The sequence below is a fragment of the Cladophialophora immunda genome (genome assembly GCF_000835495.1).
Source record: "Cladophialophora immunda strain CBS 83496 unplaced genomic scaffold supercont1.7, whole genome shotgun sequence".
NCBI lineage: Eukaryota > Fungi > Ascomycota > Eurotiomycetes > Chaetothyriales > Herpotrichiellaceae > Cladophialophora > Cladophialophora immunda.
In genome coordinates, this window is record NW_015622547.1 from 2,370,591 (window position 1) to 2,388,492 (window position 17,902).

Genomic DNA, 17,902 nt, shown 5'->3' on the forward strand with positions numbered 1-17,902 from the left:
TAAGTATAATAGGGAGCTGGGACAGCCTCTGCAACAACCTGCTGAGGTCGCTCCATCCATTACCAATTTGCGGAGAGACGAGGCGCCGGAGACACAAAATCGGAACCAGTGAGCTCCGAAGTGGATCCCACCGGGAGACGAGGCCCCGTAAATACCTCGATCTCGGGAACCACGTTGGACAGCGCAATAGCACGTCCTCGTCCATCTCCACTCTTCCCCAGTCATGGCTCCAGCTTGGGCCAATGAATTGGTCGCATTTATTGTGTCCAAAGTCCCTGAAGAGGGTGGAAGATCGGGTGTGATGAGAAGTCCAAAGACTATACAAGAACGTGAGCCCCGGAGGAATATTGTGATGAGTAGAAACACTTCAAGATCGAGTTATATATATTACTATTTCACAATCAACTTTTGGCATAAAACTCTCAAGGAATCTATAACTAAAGTCCAAAAAGTATAGCAAGCCACAGAAAACCACTTTTTGCTGGATTCGAGTTCTCGGGCGCGGTATCCTATATTCTCCATCCACTGCCCCGGATCTCCCTTAGTCCAGTGAGATGCCATCACGCCTTCTTGAACTGACTCTCGGTCTCGAGCCATGTGCCAAAGTCCTTCAATCCGGGATTGAGCTGCTTCAAGCTTGATATATCTGCTCCATATCCGACATCGCGAAACCATCGGAACATGTAGCCAAGGTCCTTGACCATCCAGTTGATCAGGCCAGCTATGAACGAGAAGGTGGTGGGCAGCGTTGTGCCGATTCTCTGCTCGAAGATCGTCTTGAACTGGTCGTAGGTCAATTCGTCGCCGGCCAGCGAGAGCTTGGTGTTTTTGTACTGCTCCGGCTTCATAAATGCCTCGGCGGCAAAGAATCCGATGTCGCTAGTCGCGATCAGCTGGAGTTTCTGATCCTTTCTCAGATTCCGGGCCCAGCTCGCTGTGAAGACTTTGCCAAGGAAGCCAGGAACGAGGTTTTCAAAAAATGCAACCGGCCGAAGAACCGTCCAGTCCATCTCTTGGTTCTTGGTCTTCTCGAAGAGGTATTGTTCGATATTGTACTTGCTGGCGAAGTGAGGAACGTTTGTGGGATCTGTATCTGATTTGGCGGAGCCGCCACGGTCGACCGAGGAATAGACAAAATGCTTGACGCCCGATTTGAGGGCGGCGTCGATCAGGGCCTTCCCCTGGCGCTCTTCGGACTGAGGGCTGGCGCCGTTTCCAATAGCAAGCTGGAGAAAAGACCCAGTTAGCACCTTCAGTAGACTTTGGAGCGGGAATAAAATACCTGTACGCTGAATACTCCCCAAATCGGGAGACTAGACGCCTCTTTGGCTTTCGCGAATATGTTGTCGGCAGCGTCCATGTTGCCGGCCACCAGCTTGATCTTTGGGGATTTCTGCAGCAGCCTCTTAGCAGAGGCTGCCTCGGGATCACGCGTCAGAGCGAGAATTTGATAGTCGGCATTGGCACGCAGGAGCGCGTTCACAACTGAGCCACCCTGTTTGCCAGTGGCTCCGGTGATGAGGATTGCTTTCGACATGTTGAGGCTATGTGTTGAGGTGATGGAGGTTGTGTGTTGAAGTTATACGTTGAGGTTATGCGTTGAGATGATGTTAATGTGGACCAGTTCATGAATTCTCGAGGTGTTTATAACTGCATGAGCGATGCTGCAAAGAACATGCGCTGATTGTCAACCACCTGTATCAAACTCCTTTTCCTCCAGTGTTGATGGGTAATTACAATGGGTAGCCCGGTGTTCGGAGGTAGCTCCACCCGAAGCTGCCATAGAGCGTTTGGTGAAGGCCACATCGCTGACAAACTGTGCCTCCCCTGATTCAACACTCATTCGTGAAAGTTGTACCGCTAGGGCGGGCGCGTGTCTCGAGACTTTACTTGGCCCAGCTGGCTAAAGGAGATTCAGAGTTGGTGGATGAAGTGGATGAATCAGCACTCGTTCTTCCAGCTTCTCCACACTACGTCACTGTTGTCTTCGGGACTTGGCAGCGCCGATATCACGTGCATGCGGCTGGCTAACGTGGGTTGCTCTTGAATACTTCGGACCTCGCTGGCGCCGAGATCATGGCTGTTGGACTGTTCTCGCGAGCAAAATGCCTTCGGAACTACTCTCAACCACTGTCACTATCTCCGGCCATGGAGAAACCCCTGTATATCGCCGTGGCTGCGACGAGGTTGTATTCAAAGACGCTTTTGGAGGCCAGCATGACGGCACCACTGGCGTCGGGCAAGATGGATACTCCTCCTCTTGAAACCTGTTGCTGAAGACTCTGACGTTCTGTCCTCAGACTTGCGCCATATCTCGAGTTGGAGATACTGGAACAAGAGACACCCTTGACAGTCAAAACAGGTACCACTTCCAAAACCAACCCCAGTGCCGCCTCTACTGGTTCCGGCAGAGCCCCACGAGTTCACTGTCAAAGACAAGGTTGGGGCTGGTGTAGTGGCGTTCGAAATGGCTGTGGAGATTATATGTGGAAATGTGTGGCTGGTGGTGTTGGTGGCTGGCATGCTGTCGCTGTTCTCAGATACACGAACCCGATCGTCGTCGCTTCTAAACTCTATTTTCCACGAAGAGATTGAACAGCCACGCGGCTCTTCTCATGCTCTGGCCAGTCTCCATTTTGGCGTCGAGGCTATGCCGAGAAGAGCTCCATAAACCACGACAGTACTCGGCAGATGTTATTACTCGCGTTGTCACCCCAAATTGGCCTCCACTGCTACATCAACAGCAGTACTTAGGAGGTTCTTCTCAATTGGCGAGTCGCAAACAATACTTTTGCGTCTCAACATGGTCGCGAAAGCAAATAGTCAAAGTCGCGAAAAGAGCTGCGCGTCCACTTCCATCCACCCTGTTTACGAGAGTGGGTCTGTGTGAAAACATCCTTTCCACGGCGATCTCAAAGCGGGTCAGAGATACTCAGGTACTCCGTATCTTGCGAAGTATCCTTACTGTCGGTATGGCTGGTAAACAAACAAACTTTGTTCGACCTCCTTTAATAACCTAGCCACCCTTCACACCCAAGGCTAGACATCTGGACTCTCTTACCGGCCATTCTAGAAATACAAGATTAATATCTGTCGACCATGGCGTCTTCTCTGTTCCCAGTGTCTGTCTGGATTCATATCCAAGGTTATCAAACAACCCTGGCCGCGCTTGTAAGTGAAAGTGCAGAGCAAATTTTTCATCAGGACTTGTCCAGCTATTTCACGACATCAACGAAAGAATATGCCCCTCGAAGCCGCCCTCCTACCCTTATTGCTATTGTCCTCCTTAATACACAGAAGCTCTGCCTTCCCAACTTCACCTTATCGTGTTGTCCGTCGAGATTGTGATACAGTGGCCAGCACTACCACATCTTCGGATAGTGCTTCCGCTACTGGATTACCACTTTCCATTGTGAACAACCTTTCCCAGGAAGACAGTGTCAATCTATATGTGACTGGCAATGACGCAAGTGGGCTGCTCGTCTTATTACAGCCTGATGGTCAATGGTACTATCCCCCGACGGATATCTCTTCGACTATCCCGACCGTTATATCCCCAGATCAGATCACAATGCCTGTCGCCGACTCTGGCGAACCAACAAACGTCACAATCCCAACCAGCGTTTCCGCCGGAAGGATATGGCTCGCCCAGGGGAGTTTGCAGTTTTCTGTCGTCCTGGGTGTAACAGGCCCTGCCTTGGTCGAGCCTTCAGTCACCGGACCCGCGGAGAATGCCACCACTTGGGGCTTTGTGGAATTCACCTACACGCAGGATGGCGTGATATATGTAGACACCAGCTATGTCGACTTCGTCAGCATGAACCTGGGGCTCATCTTGACAGGCGCAGACATTGGAACCCAAACGACACCCGGCCTGGAACTAAACGCCATTCAGACCCTCTGTGAGGCGTTGGCAGATCAGGCGGCGACAGACGGATACCCCTGGAATGAACTCTGCATCACCGACGCTCAAGGGCAACCTGTCCACGTCCTTGCCCCCGATGACTACATTGACCTCAACGCGGATGCCTTTTCGGACTACTGGTCATCCTATGTCGACCAAGTTTGGAGCACCTACGCCGGTCAACCCCTGATTATCAACAGCCAATCTGAGCAGCTGGGAAATATATCATGTACTGTCAGCAATGACCTTCTCACCTGCACTGACGGCAGCGATGCGGGTGCGACCTTTGCTCAGCCTTCAGCTATGGACATATTCAGCTGCGCAAGCGGCCCATTCGCCCTTGACTCTTCGGCCACGGACGTGCAGGCAGCGGTGGCCCCCCGTCTTTGCGCTGCCTTTAATCGTTCGACTTTTCTTCTGGACGGTGGCAATATTCAGCCTGATGGAGTGGCGTCTGATTCCTATTACAGCGCGCAGACGACCAATTGGTATAGCAAGCTTGTCCATCAACTAGAGATCGACGGTCGGGGTTATGCTTTTGCATACGACGACGTGACACCAGACAGTGAGGCGAATGACCCACAGAATCAATCTGGTGAGATAGTTTCAGTGAGCCCTGAAGGCTTAACAATAACAATATCGTTATAAATCGTTCTACGGCAAGTGTGCTGGGTTGCTTGAAGCTTTGATCCAGGCTTGCCCTTTTTTTGCCTTTCTGAACTGGTAGCTGGGCCGCGATCTTCGTCCCCACGCCAACTGAGATCTTACCCCGACTCGCCCGATTCGCGCGAGCTGCGAGAGGCACAGGGCGGCATCACCCTCGTCCCAAAGAGGGGTGAGCTGGGCGTCGAATGACCTCGCCTTGGCGGCGTCTGACGTTGAACTCCGGACTGTATCCAAGGGCTCCAAGTAAACCTTATCAGTCACAGGTGAAGTCAATTCAGGCAGACTGCAGTGTAAGTCTTCTATCCCGTCTCAGAACATCGGCAACCTACTAAAACGGGGAAATAGGCCAACCATGAGAATCGTGCGACTAGGCGTCATTGTGCCTTCGTCGAATACCGCGTTAGAGCCGCTGACAAATGCAATCGTCTCGTCCATCCATTCAGAGGGTCTATCTATCTCCGTGCATTTTTCTCGATTTCGAGTCACCACGATCGACCTCTCCCCAAATGCCAGCGCTCAATTCCAATTCGAACCGATATTATCTGCAGCGAGGCTGCTTGCGGATGCAAAGGTCGACGTGATCGGCTGGAGCGGCACGTCGGCTGGGTGGCTTGGCTTTGAACACGATGAGAGACTGTGCGCTGCAATCGAGGCCGAGACTGGCATCAAGACGACAACATCTGTCCTGTCACTCAACGCGCTCATGCACAGTTTGGGCGTGACCTCGATAGGACTGGTGACGCCCTACATCAAAGGCATGAACGATGCGATACGCGCCAATTATGCAGCAATCGGGATAGACATTAGTGGGAATTGGGAGCGCCACCTAGGCATCACAGACAATAATGAGATTGTGCGAGTAGACGAGAGCACTCTGGATGAAATGGTCATGGATGTTGCGGCCAATGGCGCGCTGGTGCTGACAACATTCTGCACCAATCTTCGAGCAGCACAGCGCGTCGAGTATTGGGAGAAGTCGCTGAGGGTTACTGTACTGGATTCTGTCAGTACCACGGTTTGGGGGATGCTGAAAATGGTGGGAGTAGACACTCGGCTTGTGAAGGGCTGGGGCTTTATGTTCGAGGTTGATTGAATAGAGGGGAAGACACTGGCATTCTTGTTACGTAGGCAGTCAGTGTTGCGCAAGGCTGTGCCGGCAATAAGGCTGGATATTTTCTTGGCGGTCAGTTGCTAGGGGAACAACGGGCCACCTAATTCGGGAAACCCTAAACACGCCACTGCAACCATCGTTGGGGCTCTCTTGGAGATGCAACCAGCCTGCTTTCACATCTCCCTGCTACTACCGCATCACGCATAGTTAAACACGACTCCGGTGTCCCCAAGACTAATATCTGCAACTGCTTCAGCAACTCCGACCCAGAGACCAACGACATCTTGTTACGACTGGCACGATGCCGCCAGGCGCTGCGTCGGGACCAGGTGCCCCTCCATCTGTGCCATTGAGCTGTAAGTATTGCAACCACCTATGCCTGGTCACCAACTAATTGCTGAGGGCAGTCTCAAATAATTTCTGGGGGCGAGATGACGCCGGCGTCGACCCTCTCCTTACCCGGATGCAAAATGCCAAAACAACGTGCGATGAGCTGAAAACCTTTTATAATGCAAGAGCAGCGTTAGAAGAAGATTACGCCAAAAAATTATTGAGTCTATCACGAAAGCCGCTGGGAAGTGTTGAACAGGGAACCTTACGGAGCAGCCTGGATGTTGCTAGAGGAGAGACAGAGTCAATGGGCAAACAGCACGCACTGATCGCCCAGCAAATGAGGTCCGAGCTCGAGGAGCCACTGGCAGCGTTTGCCGGCGGAATCAAGGAGCGTCGCAAAATCGTCCAGAACGGAATCGAGAGGCTGCTGAAGACGAAACAAGCACAGACCGCTCATGTCAACAAATGTCGGGACAAGTACGAGCAGGACTGTTTGCGGGTCAAGGGATATCTGGCTCAGGGTCACATGGTCATGGGACAAGAAGAGCGAAAGAACAAGGCCAAACTCGAGAAGACACAGATCAACATGGCCACCAACTCGAATGAGTACGAGGCCGCTATTAAAGTTTTGGAGGAGACGACAGGTCGGTGGAACAAGGAGTGGAAAGCCGCGTGCGACAAGTTCCAAGATCTTGAGGAAGAACGCCTCGACTTCATGAAGTCCTCCCTATGGGCCTTTGCCAACATCGCATCTACGGTGTGCGTCTCTGACGACGCGTCCTGCGAAAAGATCAGACTTGCGTTGGAGAATTGTGAAGTCGAGAAAGACATTTCGGGCTTCATAAAAACCTGCGGAACAGGCCAAGAAATTCCCGATCCTCCTCGATACATCAACTTCTGTCGAGGCGATGTGGACACCGCATCCGAGGTCTCGGAAGATGAGAACTACTCGGTCGCCCAATTCTCAAGGACCACGAATCCCGCGTTCAGAACATCGTCTCCAACCCATTCAAGCTCTACAAAAGCCAGGCGCAGCCAGACCCCAGAGCGCCAATACTCAGAAGAGCCGACGGGACCGCAAGAGGATGATATGCCGACACCGTCCAATGGAAACAGTGGGCGTCCGCCGCCGTTGAATTACAAACATCCAGGACCAAATGTGCCTCCGAATTACTCACCAAGCCAACATGGAGACGTCCCGCAAGTGCCACACAATCAGTACCCGACCGACGGCATGACGATGTTCTGCAGAGCGGATGCTTCCTCGGTTGCCGGCTCTGCCTTGTCCTCAAACACTCGACCAGATAGTAGGGATGACCAGAGTGACTATTCTGCACCGAGCTCATTCACGAGTGCGGAACTCAGCTCTGGTGCAGCCTCCCCAACCAAAGGTGCCCCGATTAATGGCGTTGAGCTGCCTGGAATGGCATCACCTGAGAAATCCGTCCAGAAGAAGAGGTCTGGTTTCTTCTCGAACAGCCCGTTTCGCAGAAAGTCTAGGAAAGACCACGAACCCCAGCCGGGCAGTATCTCCACCAGCCGCAACACTTGGAACGGAGGCTCAGTCACCAACGCTCGAAATCTGAACCCCACCGTATCTAGTGCGCAGTCGAGTCCTACCAAGTCTCCAGCTCGTCAGGCACCCAGCTATTTTAACAGAAATGCAGCTGACATGGCTCTTGAAGGCGAAGAGGCTGCTGATCCTCGGGCGAGCTTCCAATTGAGCGTGGGCAACAATGTCTTCGACGTAGCCAGCCCGGATGGCACTCAAGACTCAACACCTAAAGCTAGCACAGCAAACCGGCGTAGTCAATTTATGCCACCACCTTCAGTGGTAGGCAATGAGTTGATGCACGATCCTATAGCACAAGCACTTGCAGATCTCAAACTAACCGCCGGTGGCGCCACGGCAATGGCTAAACAGTCAAGCACCCGGGTAGCCGTGGATCGGTATCACGGCGTGGCAACCCCTGCGCCTGATCAAGAACCAGCCACTCGACCAGGCATACTGAGCGCCGAAAGTCAAGCTCGCCTGGCGGCACAGAGAGGAACACCTCCACCAGCATACGATATCACCGGACCAGCATCTATGGCGGGTGGGAGGACGCAGAGTGCTCTCGGTGTTCCTCAACCAGCACATACCAAGCGCGAAATGCTGAATCGCACTGAGACATGGGGCACTAGGGCAGGAGGCAATCCGACTCAGCCATCAAGACCTGGTACCAGAGATGGAAGGAGGAGCCCTGGCCCGGGGATGATGAGAGCAGCAAGCCCGCAACCTCAGTCTCAAAGCCAGCCTCCCCGTGCCAGAAGCCCAGCTCCCGGCGTCATCCCTCGTGCTGTGAGTCCTCAACCACAGCAATCCCAAAGATACCAGCCGCGCTCGCGAAGCCCAGCACCTTCCATGGCCCCTAGAGCAGCAAGCCCGAATCCAGCAATGATGTCAGGCGGACGGCCTGCGGCTCAGCAATACCGCGCGGCCTCGCCCAATCCCTATGGAGGATCACGAGGCCCTGGGCCGGCACCGAACCAAGCATCAAGACAAAGCACCGGCATGGAGATTCAATTGAGCAACCAGGATCCGGGACGGTACGACGGGTCCGGTGGCAGTGAAAGAAGTCGTCAGGGAATGATGCGGCCCAACTCCAGCTTTGGGGGAGATCGGTATTCGCAGCAACAACCTCAGCAGCAGCAGTTCCAACATCAACCGCAGGGCTATGATAACCGGCAAAGAGGTGGAAGTGCTAATGGAGGGGGGATGGATATCGAACTAAGAAGAGAGCGGAGCAAGAGTCTCGCTGCGATACCATATCGGGCAGGTCCTCCGCCTCAAGAGCAGCGTCAACAGCGAGTGTTGCATTATGGTAAGTCAACCCTGCATCCACGAGATTGCACCTTTGATGTGAAAGACTCCAGACCTCGGCACCAACTTACTAACGACACTCTTTACAGCCAGGGCAATGTACAGCTACACAGCGGCCATTCCCGAAGAACTCTCCTTCTCCAAAGGCGATATCCTCGCAGTATTGCGACTTCAGGATGATGGATGGTGGGAGGCTGAGGTCAAGGAGAGTGCGAGGGGAATGAAAGCAGGCGGTATCGGGCTGGTGCCTAGCAATTACCTGCAACGGTGCTGATCTCAACCACGCCTGGGGGAAATGTGACGGTGTAAATAAATACACGAGGACTAGGGTGATGACTGACTCGCTCGCCGACGGTGGTGGCCGAAATATCAGCTTGGACATTCATTGGCATTGGGATGAGGTTTGTACGATATCGGGCACGACGGGAGTTGGCCTCTCGACATTTTGGCGCTGTGTTTTTGGCCAAGTTCTTGAGCGAGCCGTCAGCTATGTATGTAGGATGTACGTGCTAGGATGCCGCGCAGCCAGACATAACCCGGCATTTGGATCGCGGGAGCTGAGACAGCATCTAGAGCGCTTTGTACATGCCATCAATGTCAGACAAAGTACAATACTGTACGTATTTATGTACGTAGGCAGTGGATTGATTTTGGAATGAAAGTCCAGCTTATGTATGAAGGGGCCTGGACCGATCGTCCCAGGCGGACGTCTGCTGGTCTGAATGAATCCTGCATTGTTTCCTGGTTCCATCATACTGATGCTAATGCTAATATTGGGTATCCTGAACCGGACGAGGTACATATACACACTAGGTAGGTAGGTAGGTAGGTGGGTAGGCATCTGCTCTAGGATGAGCTGAATGGTCCAAGTGAACGAACCCCCAAACAACAAAAGAGGAGACGCCCCTTGCGAGACTTTGTCGTCGGTGTCTATGGACTGTGTTATTGTTGTTCTTCTTCTTCTGCTAGGCATCCATACAAGAAAGACACTGATGAACCGTCCATCTCCGGAGTTAACCATTGCTCGGAACACGGCTCGCGCGCGCATGCACTTCCATACCCAGGTATGCACCCAGATCACTCTTTCTCCTGGGCCTGGACAACAGCCTTGTCTCCATGACACCCCTGCTCGGCACTCGCACTCGCACCCGCACCCGCACCGGTACTGGTACTGGTACTGGTGCTGGTGCTGGTCCTTGGACTTGAACTTTGAGCTTCAGTCGGAATGAACGGTCTGTTCAATTCCGGCGTCAGCTTCAAGAATTTACACTCGGAGGCAGTCTTATCGGGACTGCTGCCTTTGGTAGTTGGCATGGTGGAGGGCTCGGGCAGCACAGGCTTGTCTGATCTGTCGACGTGGTCTGGAGGGCTCGAGACGCCGGTGGCGGTCGCAGACAGCTGGGTTTGGGGAGCGGGTCGCTCGACTGGGGCGAGGTTGAGGAACGGCATTGTTTTGTTTCGAGATTATGCACCTAGATGACAATTCCAGGTCGTGATGTTTGGTAGCTTCCTCAAGGCTTTGCTGTTCAGTGATGGCGCTTGCAGGTTGAGACTGTAGAGCTCAAGTTTGTCGCGGGGATACGGCACAGACAGATGGATGGATGGCGGAAGTGTTGACCCCCTTCTTCAAGGAGAGGTGTTCCGTCGTGCAGTGAATGGTTGTCACCGACAGGCAGTGTTGTTCACAACGGTCACGAGGCAGTGACTGCCCCTGGATGGTTCTCATTGTTGTTTGTCACTGTGTGGTGTGGTGGCAGTGATCACTCAGACAACTGTCCGGAATGAAATGTGAATGCGCCTCGATAAAAGAGGCGGTCCCTCAAAAGTGATGAAGGACCAGGCTCCTTATCGTAGCAGGAGAGCCGTGATAATGCCGCCTCCAAACATCCCAGCGACGGTAATGAAGCTGCTCAAGCCCATGGTGGCCATCCCGGAGATCCCATGTCCACTCGCACATCCGCCCGCCATCCTGGCGCCGAATATCATCGTGAACCCCCCGGCGGCAGCGGTGAGGGGACTGATCGCTGGGCCTCCTGCCTCGGACACCGCTGGTATGAATTGCGAAATGAGCTTCGACCCGCCCATGACGCCGCTGGCAAAGACGATATTCGATAAGCCCGGGCCCGCCGTCCCGTCCACGACGCTCCAGAAATATTTCCCGATATCTTCATAGGCGCTTGAAACACCGAGGGTCTTGCGAGTGAACAGAACGGAGGTTGCTTGCGCCACACCGATAAGAAGCCCGCCCACGATCGGGTTGAGCCAGTGATCGCGCGTGGGTGCCAAGAACGTGGCGGCACCGATCATGACAAGACACAGAGTCTCGTACAGGAGAATCATGGAGTTGGTGGACAGGCCCAGCTTCTCCTGCACGGTTTGCTGGGGAGGACCGGCATGGGTTTTCGCAGGTGGCGTTCGCTTGAGATATGCTGCCGATTTGACGAAGGCAATTGCTCCCAAGATACATCCAGCAGCAACCGCCGGTGCGGATTTCACCCCCATCGCAAGCTGCACCAGGACGGTCCCGGGGCAAGCACCCGTCAAGGCCATGCCGATACCGTGTAAGAGCCCACCAATGAGGTTTGCATCGTATCTCATGAACCAGCCATACGAGGAGTCGGATCGGGGCGAGAGTTTGGCGTACTTTGCTCGATTCGCGCCGACCACGATCAACGCGCTGCAAGCACTGGCAGCGAGGAAGCTCTTGAGCATATGAAAATTGCCCAGCTGAAGCTGTGAGACGATAACGGACGGGGAGTATACGCCCGATGCAGTCAGAGCAGCGCCAAAAATGCCGCCACTTGCGGCGCTCAGCAGAAGGGAAGACATGTTGTTTGTCTGTCTGCGGCGGTGCTAAGAAACAATCGAGCGAACTCTGATGGTGGAAGCCCAGTTGAGAGCTGGACATTCCTCGAGATTTCAGGAAATGCTTTTTGGGTGGCTTGCGAGCTGAGGCTTGGACCCCGAGAGTAGACCCCGACATAACGGTCCTAAGGCGACGCTAAAGCAGAGCCAGGCTCGCCACGAGGTCTTTTGCTCAATTCCCAAATTTCGAGCATTTTGGGTCCGTGGCGGAAAATAGACTCGAGTCCCCGAGGACGCCGCAAAACCCACCTCTGGTGAAAAATGGAAAGAAAATGGTCCATCGCTAGCCAGGGGGTAGGGTAGAAGACGAGGTCCCCGTATGAGAAGATCCAAATCCCCAGGCTCCCAGGGAAACCGATTCCCGCCAGAAACGGCGATGCATACGAGTAACAGCAGCGATCGTTCGCTGATATCCATCCCGTGTCATGAACCTGGCTAAGGCTTTGGCTGCATCATAGGCAGAAAGTAGACCCGGTCGCTTATTTGGAGCGGGGAGCAGGGCAAATTGGCCACGCTCGCCCTTCGTATTCGCGCGGGGCAGAGTCTGAAACCGACAAAAATAGCCGTGCAGTTCAACAATAATGATTAGTCTTCCTCGGTGCTTGAGGCACGACAAGATTGGTTGGACTTTATGACTTGCTTGTGGTGTTAAGAAGCATAAGATTAAGAGGTTGACATGAAGATGACCTGAGGTTGAAAGAAAGAGGGCAAGGCAAGGCGCTGATGGAGACCTGCAGGGGCAGTCAACAGGTGGGACAATCCTACCCGACTTGCACTCTCTCTGTGACTGCCCAGCAGGATACCTTAGGGATCTTGTAGCCAGACCTGGAGTGAGGTCATAGAGCGAGATATGGCTTAGACATATAATGTCAATGCTCTCAGGTTATTAGCCCATTAATTATGTTCTCTACATACACAGGAGGTACAAGTGACTTGGGGGAACTTATGGGTGACGCTGCCCTGCGCCACGAGATCTGTATCATGCTGATCATCTCAGAAAGCCGATCGGAGGACGAAGGGCCGTACATGGCTAGACCCTAATGGGTCGGTCAGACTGACTTCCATATCGTCATCGAACATGGACATAACACCGTGAATCTGATCTCTATCTACGTCCAGGATCCAGTCCATCGTCTTGTTTCGATCAATTGCCATCATTCTCGTACCATGGCTGCGAAACCAAAGTTGAACGTCCAGAATTTCCCCCGCCCTCCCTTGCTAGAGAAAACCCCGAGGCATTTGGTGCTTAGATGGAATGGACAGACTCTAGCTGACACCAAATCAGCGTACTGGGTTTTGGAGACTACGCATCCTCCTAGTGAGTCCAGTGCTCCTCTAGCATGTCGCGGCACAAGAAATGGAGAGCAATATGTGCCTAGGGAAATCCGTCCCTGTCCAACCAAATGGCACTGACACCGAACCATTTACTGGTGCAGCATATTATCTTCCCCGAAACTCCGTCTCCGACTCTTTCAACCTTACTCAGGTCCCCGAGAAGGCATCCCTTTGCGAATGGAAAGGCCGAGCCACGTATTGGGATTTGACGGACAAGTCGACAGGGCAGACCGTCAAGAACAAAATATGGAGCTATGAGTCGCCGACCCCGGCTTTCACGAGCATCAAGGGATACTTGTCCTTCTATGCCAGCGGCGTGCCGTGGGAATGCTTCGTCGACGATGAGAAGGTGACTCCGCAGGAAGGTACGTAGTTGAACCCAAGTGGCAGCCGCATCTGATTCCCCCTCTTTGTAGGCGACTATTATGGTGGATGGGTGACAAGTGAGCTCGAAGGACCCATGAAAGGAGGCCCTGGCACATGGGGCTGGTAGTCTCAAGGTTCACCGCGGGGGCCAAAGCTCTCCGCAGGCCAAACATCTGCCACCACACATAGATGCACTCCGTATGTCTCATCCAACTCTTTGCTGCTCAGAGCGCAGCGTGGTTTGGTGCCATAACAATCCTGATCTGAGCCCGTGCAGGTATCGGATTGGGACACGGTGAGATAGTTCCTGCACAGAAATGGCAATAGAGGTCTCTCGAGGTCAGCTGGCTTCATTGTCGCTGGAGTCGAACTCGTCACGTCCATCACAAGCGCGGCCTAGCCCACGTGTACCCGGGGTGAGCGGATGTGTTGCCGCCATCAGGGGGGGACAGACGGAATCGACAAGAGTGGCAAGGGTCCATCTCGCATCATTAGTGAGTATTTGGTAGAGTCAAAGAAGAGAAAGAAGCTGGGATAACATGGCAACGAGTCAGACTGCTCTGAGCAATGCGGGAAGAAGAGGCTCGGTGCCGGACTGCTTGATAAACCAGAACCGCGCTTTCCCTCTTTGGGACCGGAGCTCTCTTCCTCCGACGTCCTTATCCGTGCTAGCGCATTCTGTCTAAATTCTCCGATTGGGTTCTCGGCTAACCTCGATATTCCGTCATACCCCCCACGACCATTGTCTCCATGCCACTTTCGATGCCTTCCGCCTCGCTCAATGGGGGCAATCAATGGTAAACTGGGTCATGTGTTGCATATCTGCTCTTTAGCATTCCTCTGTTACAGAGATCCTCACGTCGCGGCCTTGTCTCCGTCGTCAGATCTAGTGGGCGAAGTGGATTCTTTGCTTTCGCTGCTGGGAGTTGTGGAAGGTAGCACGCCGTGTTGCGTGGCGGTTGAAACCCTTTTCAATTCTCCAATTCCCGTGCCTGAGCTCCTCTCTTCCTACGGTACAAGGACTCTCGAGCTTTGTCTGTAAATATATTCTTGATTCGTTGCTTCTTGTGAACTTTTCTCCTTTTCCTTTTCCCCCAGAGAACCATCGTGGTAACTGAAAGCCGATGGGGGACATGTCCGGGTTCGATGACATGCTGGTGCCCATGGAGGTCCTCGACTTGTCCGTGGGGTGGTCGTTCAAGCAGAGTGATGATGTTGGTGAAAATGCCTGGTGTTCGGTCAAGAAGATTCCTTCCACTGTGCACCAGGATCTGATCGACAACAAGAAGTGTGTATTGTGGCATTCCTTCACAACCGCACTGGAGCTGATGTAGATACTCACCAGACTGGATGATCCCTTTGTCGGATTCAATGAGATCAAGGCTGAGTGGGTAGGTTTGAAATCATGGACTTATCGGACCAGACTCGCCAGACTATCTGTGCCGCAAGGCTCCAAAGCTGTCCTGGCTTTTGATGGTCTCGACACCTTTGCTCATGTCAAGTTAGATGGCAAAACCATCCTTCGAAGCGACAACATGTTCTTGCCGCACCGAGTCGACGTCACAGAAGCCATTCAGTCCACAATGGACCATAGTTTAGAGATCGAATTCGAGCCCGCCTTCCTGAAAGCCCGGGAAATCAAAGACCAGCACCCGGAGCATAAATTCATCTGTTTCAATGGCGATTCGGCGCGTCTGGCCGTCAGGAAAGCGCAGTATCACTGGGGCTGGGACTGGGGACCTTTCCTCATGTGTGCAGGAATCTGGAAACCTGTTCGGCTGGAGATATATTCCATCAGAATAGCCGATTTGAGGACCGACGTTATCATCTCAGACGACTACAAGCTCGCCACGATCCAGGCCTCTGCGGAGATTGAAGGACTCGGGGACCCTCATGGGGATGTCAAAGCTAACTTCACCGTCACTTTGGGAGACAGAGAGATCTTTTCAACCCAGGCCAGCGTGGTGTCGGGCAAGAAGGCCACCGCCCAGCTCAAGGTCTCCGACCCGAAATTGTGGATGCCCAGCGGGTACGGGCAGCAGCCCCTATACACTGTGAGTGTAACGATTTCAACCGAAGGAACTGTGTTGCACCAAGAGTCACGGCGCATCGGTTTACGCAAGGTGCAACTTGTGCAGGAGCATGATTCTCATGGCAAGTCGTTTTATTTCCGTGTCAACGACGTCGACATCTTCTGTGGTGGCTCATGCTGGATCCCTACCGACAGCTTTTTGACCAACGTGACCCCTGAGAAGTATCGAGCTTGGATCGAGTTGATGGTACCCGCGAACCAGAAAATGATCAGGTAACACGAGACAGTGACCCTTCCCCCCTCCCCCGAATCCTCCCGAACGGCCCTCTGATGGGATTTGAAGCTAACGGCGTGGCTCAGAGTTTGGGGAGGAGGGATTTACGAACACGACGCCTTCTACGACGCTTGCGACGAGTTGGGGATTATGGTGTGGCAGGATTTCATGTTTGGATGCGGAAACTACCCCTGCTTTCCGGCAATACTCAAGTCGATCGAAGCGGAGGCCGTGGCCAATGTGCGCCGCATCCGCCATCACCCATGCTTGGTGATTTTTGCCGGGAACAATGAGGACTACCAAGTACAGGAGTCTGCTCATTTGACCTACGACTATGACGACAAGAACGAGGAGCACTGGCTGAAATCTGACTTCCCAGCACGATACATCTACGAATCACTACTGCCGAGGGTCTCGGCCGCGGAGGCGCCCTGGATCCCATATCATCCGGGATCGCCATGGGGTGATGGCAAGATCAGCTCGGACCCCACGGTTGGGGACATGCACCAGTGGAATGTCTGGCACGGCACGCAGGAGAAGTATCAAATCTTTGATTCGCTGGGAGGACGGTTCAATTCCGAGTTCGGCATGGAGGCATTCCCACACATTGCGACAATCAAGTCGTTTGTTGAGAGGGAGGAAGATCTCTATCCGCAAAGTCATGTGTTGGATTTTCACAACAAGGCCGATGGGCACGAAAGACGAATTGCCACGTACCTGGTGGAGAATGTGAGAACGGCGACAAAGCTCGAGGCGTACATCCACTTGACCCAGCTGATCCAATGCGAGGCGCTGATGTTTGGCTATCGCGGCTGGCGGAAACAATGGGGGGACGACCGACGCTGCGGCGGAGCGCTGGTGTGGCAGCTCAACGACTGCTGGCCGGTGACTAGCTGGTCGATTGTTGACTACTACCTGAGGAGAAAACCGGCGTATTATGCCATGGCGCGAGTTCTAGCCCCGGTGGCGGTCGGAATTCGTCGATCTCACCACGACTGGAGTGTGACACACGCCCGCGAACCCCGGACGCAGGATTGGGAGTTGTGGGTCGTCAGTACGAAGCTGACCGAGATCACCGCAGATGTGGAGGTCAGGTTTGTGTCCGTACGCACAGGCCTGGAGATCAAGGACAAGATTGTCAAGAAAGGAATCAAGGTCAAAGCAAACGGAACTACCGACGTTCTCAGGGGCAAGGTCGACAATGTGCAGGAGGAGCCCCATGTCCTGGCAGCTCGCATTTGGGTCGACGGCACATTGGTTGCTCGTGACACCGATTGGCCGCAGCCTCTAAAATATCTCCAGTTTCCCGATCGGAACGTCAAGGTCGAGGTGGTGGGTGACGAGATGCATGTCTCTGCAGACAGGCCGGTCAAATGTCTTGTGTTTGAGGAGCGGGAAGGGTGTCATCTAAGCGACAGCGCTATTGACTTGGTGCCCAATGACCAGCAGATTATCCGAGTGCGCGGGCTCAAGGCTGGAGAACCACCACTCGACTGGACATACCTGGGGGCTGGGGAGCAGTAAGACAGGCGCAGTCAATGACCCCTGGAAGCCGAGGTTACGAAGCCTGGGACCAGACCAGGGCACGCACGACATGCCCAAGAAGGACATTGCACATTGCCGACAAATGGAAAGCAGCCAGGGTGTTATGTGGTTTTTTTTCGGCCCGATGGAAAAAGTCGATTTCAAGACGGTTGAAGTTCAACTTGCTTAAGCGGTCTGTCAGCCTGATGAGGCTTTTTTGTGTCTTCAACTCAGAAGATGTGGGAGGCTTGGTGAGTGGCTGTGAAGGTGTTGAGAAAGCGGACAAGGCAGAGAAGGAGCCCAAAAGTTTCTCGTTTCCCCCCGGTATAACATCGGATGGAAGAGGCCAGGGTTATGTAATGGTGACGATGTTACATAGCCTCCTGCGTCGGGTCGATAGAGACCGATTTCCTGTCTGCACCCAGGAGCTGGGCAACTCGTCAGGCTTTCTTTCCTCTCTCTTTTCGCCAAGATAGACCCTCAGAGGATGGGTCAGACGAGCGGTGCGCCCGACCACCCCTTTAGAAACTCCGTAGTCTGCCGGCCATTTGTTGCGCAAGAGCAAGAGAAAAGCCCCATTGGGTGCCAATAATATGATTCCAGAAGGGGGGTAGAAGGTGGCATTATTC

General features: G+C 53.5%; 7 protein-coding genes across 8 annotated transcripts; 4 read left to right on the forward strand and 3 right to left on the reverse strand.

Annotated features, from left to right (window-relative positions):
- Positions 1-445: 445 nt before the first annotated feature.
- Positions 446-1,828, reverse strand: PV07_11551 (uncharacterized protein). Its single transcript, XM_016398997.1, has 2 exons — positions 1,283-1,828; positions 446-1,226 (listed from the first exon to the last, which is right to left on the reverse strand). The coding sequence occupies exons 1-2, from the start codon at positions 1,535-1,537 to the stop codon at positions 561-563; spliced, it is 921 nt and encodes a 306-aa protein (XP_016243559.1). The 5' UTR covers positions 1,538-1,828; the 3' UTR covers positions 446-560.
- Positions 1,829-4,819: 2,991 nt separating this feature from the next.
- PV07_11552 (uncharacterized protein) lies at positions 4,820-5,805 on the forward strand. Its single transcript, XM_016398998.1, has 2 exons — positions 4,820-4,860; positions 4,916-5,805. The coding sequence occupies exon 2, from the start codon at positions 4,923-4,925 to the stop codon at positions 5,661-5,663; it is 741 nt and encodes a 246-aa protein (XP_016243560.1). The 5' UTR covers positions 4,820-4,860; positions 4,916-4,922; the 3' UTR covers positions 5,664-5,805.
- Positions 5,806-5,851: 46 nt separating this feature from the next.
- PV07_11553 (uncharacterized protein) lies at positions 5,852-9,496 on the forward strand. Its single transcript, XM_016398999.1, has 3 exons — positions 5,852-6,037; positions 6,089-8,878; positions 8,967-9,496. Exons 1-3 carry the CDS (start codon positions 5,983-5,985, stop codon positions 9,149-9,151), a joined length of 3,030 nt encoding a protein of 1,009 aa, XP_016243561.1. The 5' UTR covers positions 5,852-5,982; the 3' UTR covers positions 9,152-9,496.
- A 458-nt stretch (positions 9,497-9,954) lies between these two features.
- Positions 9,955-10,326, reverse strand: PV07_11554 (uncharacterized protein; the record flags this gene model as incomplete). Its single annotated transcript, XM_016399000.1, has 1 exon — positions 9,955-10,326. One exon carries the CDS (start codon positions 10,324-10,326, stop codon positions 9,955-9,957), a length of 372 nt encoding a protein of 123 aa, XP_016243562.1.
- A 396-nt stretch (positions 10,327-10,722) lies between these two features.
- On the reverse strand, positions 10,723-11,706 carry PV07_11555 (uncharacterized protein; the record flags this gene model as incomplete). The annotated part of the gene is made up of 1 exon (XM_016399001.1): positions 10,723-11,706. The coding sequence occupies one exon, from the start codon at positions 11,704-11,706 to the stop codon at positions 10,723-10,725; it is 984 nt and encodes a 327-aa protein (XP_016243563.1).
- A 1,160-nt stretch (positions 11,707-12,866) lies between these two features.
- Positions 12,867-13,738, forward strand: PV07_11556 (uncharacterized protein). Its single transcript, XM_016399002.1, has 3 exons — positions 12,867-13,060; positions 13,179-13,442; positions 13,494-13,738. The coding sequence occupies exons 1-3, from the start codon at positions 12,910-12,912 to the stop codon at positions 13,568-13,570; spliced, it is 492 nt and encodes a 163-aa protein (XP_016243564.1). The 5' UTR covers positions 12,867-12,909; the 3' UTR covers positions 13,571-13,738.
- A 692-nt stretch (positions 13,739-14,430) lies between these two features.
- On the forward strand, positions 14,431-17,717 carry PV07_11557. 2 transcript variants are annotated; one of them, XM_016399004.1, is made up of 4 exons: positions 14,431-14,731; positions 14,789-14,834; positions 14,950-15,748; positions 15,836-17,717. In XM_016399004.1, the coding sequence occupies exons 3-4, from the start codon at positions 14,979-14,981 to the stop codon at positions 17,271-17,273; spliced, it is 2,208 nt and encodes a 735-aa protein (XP_016243566.1). In that variant the 5' UTR covers positions 14,431-14,731; positions 14,789-14,834; positions 14,950-14,978; the 3' UTR covers positions 17,274-17,717. The 2 variants fall into 2 exon arrangements, with proteins under 2 accessions (XP_016243566.1, XP_016243565.1); XM_016399003.1 differs by having other exon boundaries at positions 14,789-15,748.
- The last annotated feature ends 185 nt before the right edge of the window (positions 17,718-17,902 follow it).

Excerpts from the sequence above, each read along its gene's own strand:
- PV07_11552 (XM_016398998.1), top strand. The coding sequence starts at position 4,923 with ATGAGAATCGTGCGACTAGGCGTCATTGTGCCTTCGTCGAATACCGCG.
- PV07_11556 (XM_016399002.1), top strand. The coding sequence starts at position 12,910 with ATGGCTGCGAAACCAAAGTTGAACGTCCAGAATTTCCCCCGCCCTCCC. Across the intron at positions 13,061-13,178 it reads GGAGACTACGCATCCTCCTA|CATATTATCTTCCCCGAAAC; the intron begins GTGAGTCCAGTG and ends TTACTGGTGCAG. Across the intron at positions 13,443-13,493 it reads GAAGGTGACTCCGCAGGAAG|GCGACTATTATGGTGGATGG; the intron begins GTACGTAGTTGA and ends CCCTCTTTGTAG.
- PV07_11553 (XM_016398999.1), top strand. The coding sequence starts at position 5,983 with ATGCCGCCAGGCGCTGCGTCGGGACCAGGTGCCCCTCCATCTGTGCCA. Across the intron at positions 6,038-6,088 it reads TCCATCTGTGCCATTGAGCT|TCTCAAATAATTTCTGGGGG; the intron begins GTAAGTATTGCA and ends TGCTGAGGGCAG. Across the intron at positions 8,879-8,966 it reads ACAGCGAGTGTTGCATTATG|CCAGGGCAATGTACAGCTAC; the intron begins GTAAGTCAACCC and ends CACTCTTTACAG.
- PV07_11557 (XM_016399003.1), top strand. The coding sequence starts at position 14,568 with ATGGGGGACATGTCCGGGTTCGATGACATGCTGGTGCCCATGGAGGTC. Across the intron at positions 14,732-14,788 it reads GATCTGATCGACAACAAGAA|ACTGGATGATCCCTTTGTCG; the intron begins GTGTGTATTGTG and ends GATACTCACCAG. Across the intron at positions 15,749-15,835 it reads GCGAACCAGAAAATGATCAG|AGTTTGGGGAGGAGGGATTT; the intron begins GTAACACGAGAC and ends GGCGTGGCTCAG.
- PV07_11551 (XM_016398997.1), bottom strand. The coding sequence starts at position 1,537 with ATGTCGAAAGCAATCCTCATCACCGGAGCCACTGGCAAACAGGGTGGC. Across the intron at positions 1,227-1,282 it reads GGGGAGTATTCAGCGTACAG|CTTGCTATTGGAAACGGCGC; the intron begins GTATTTTATTCC and ends TCTTTTCTCCAG.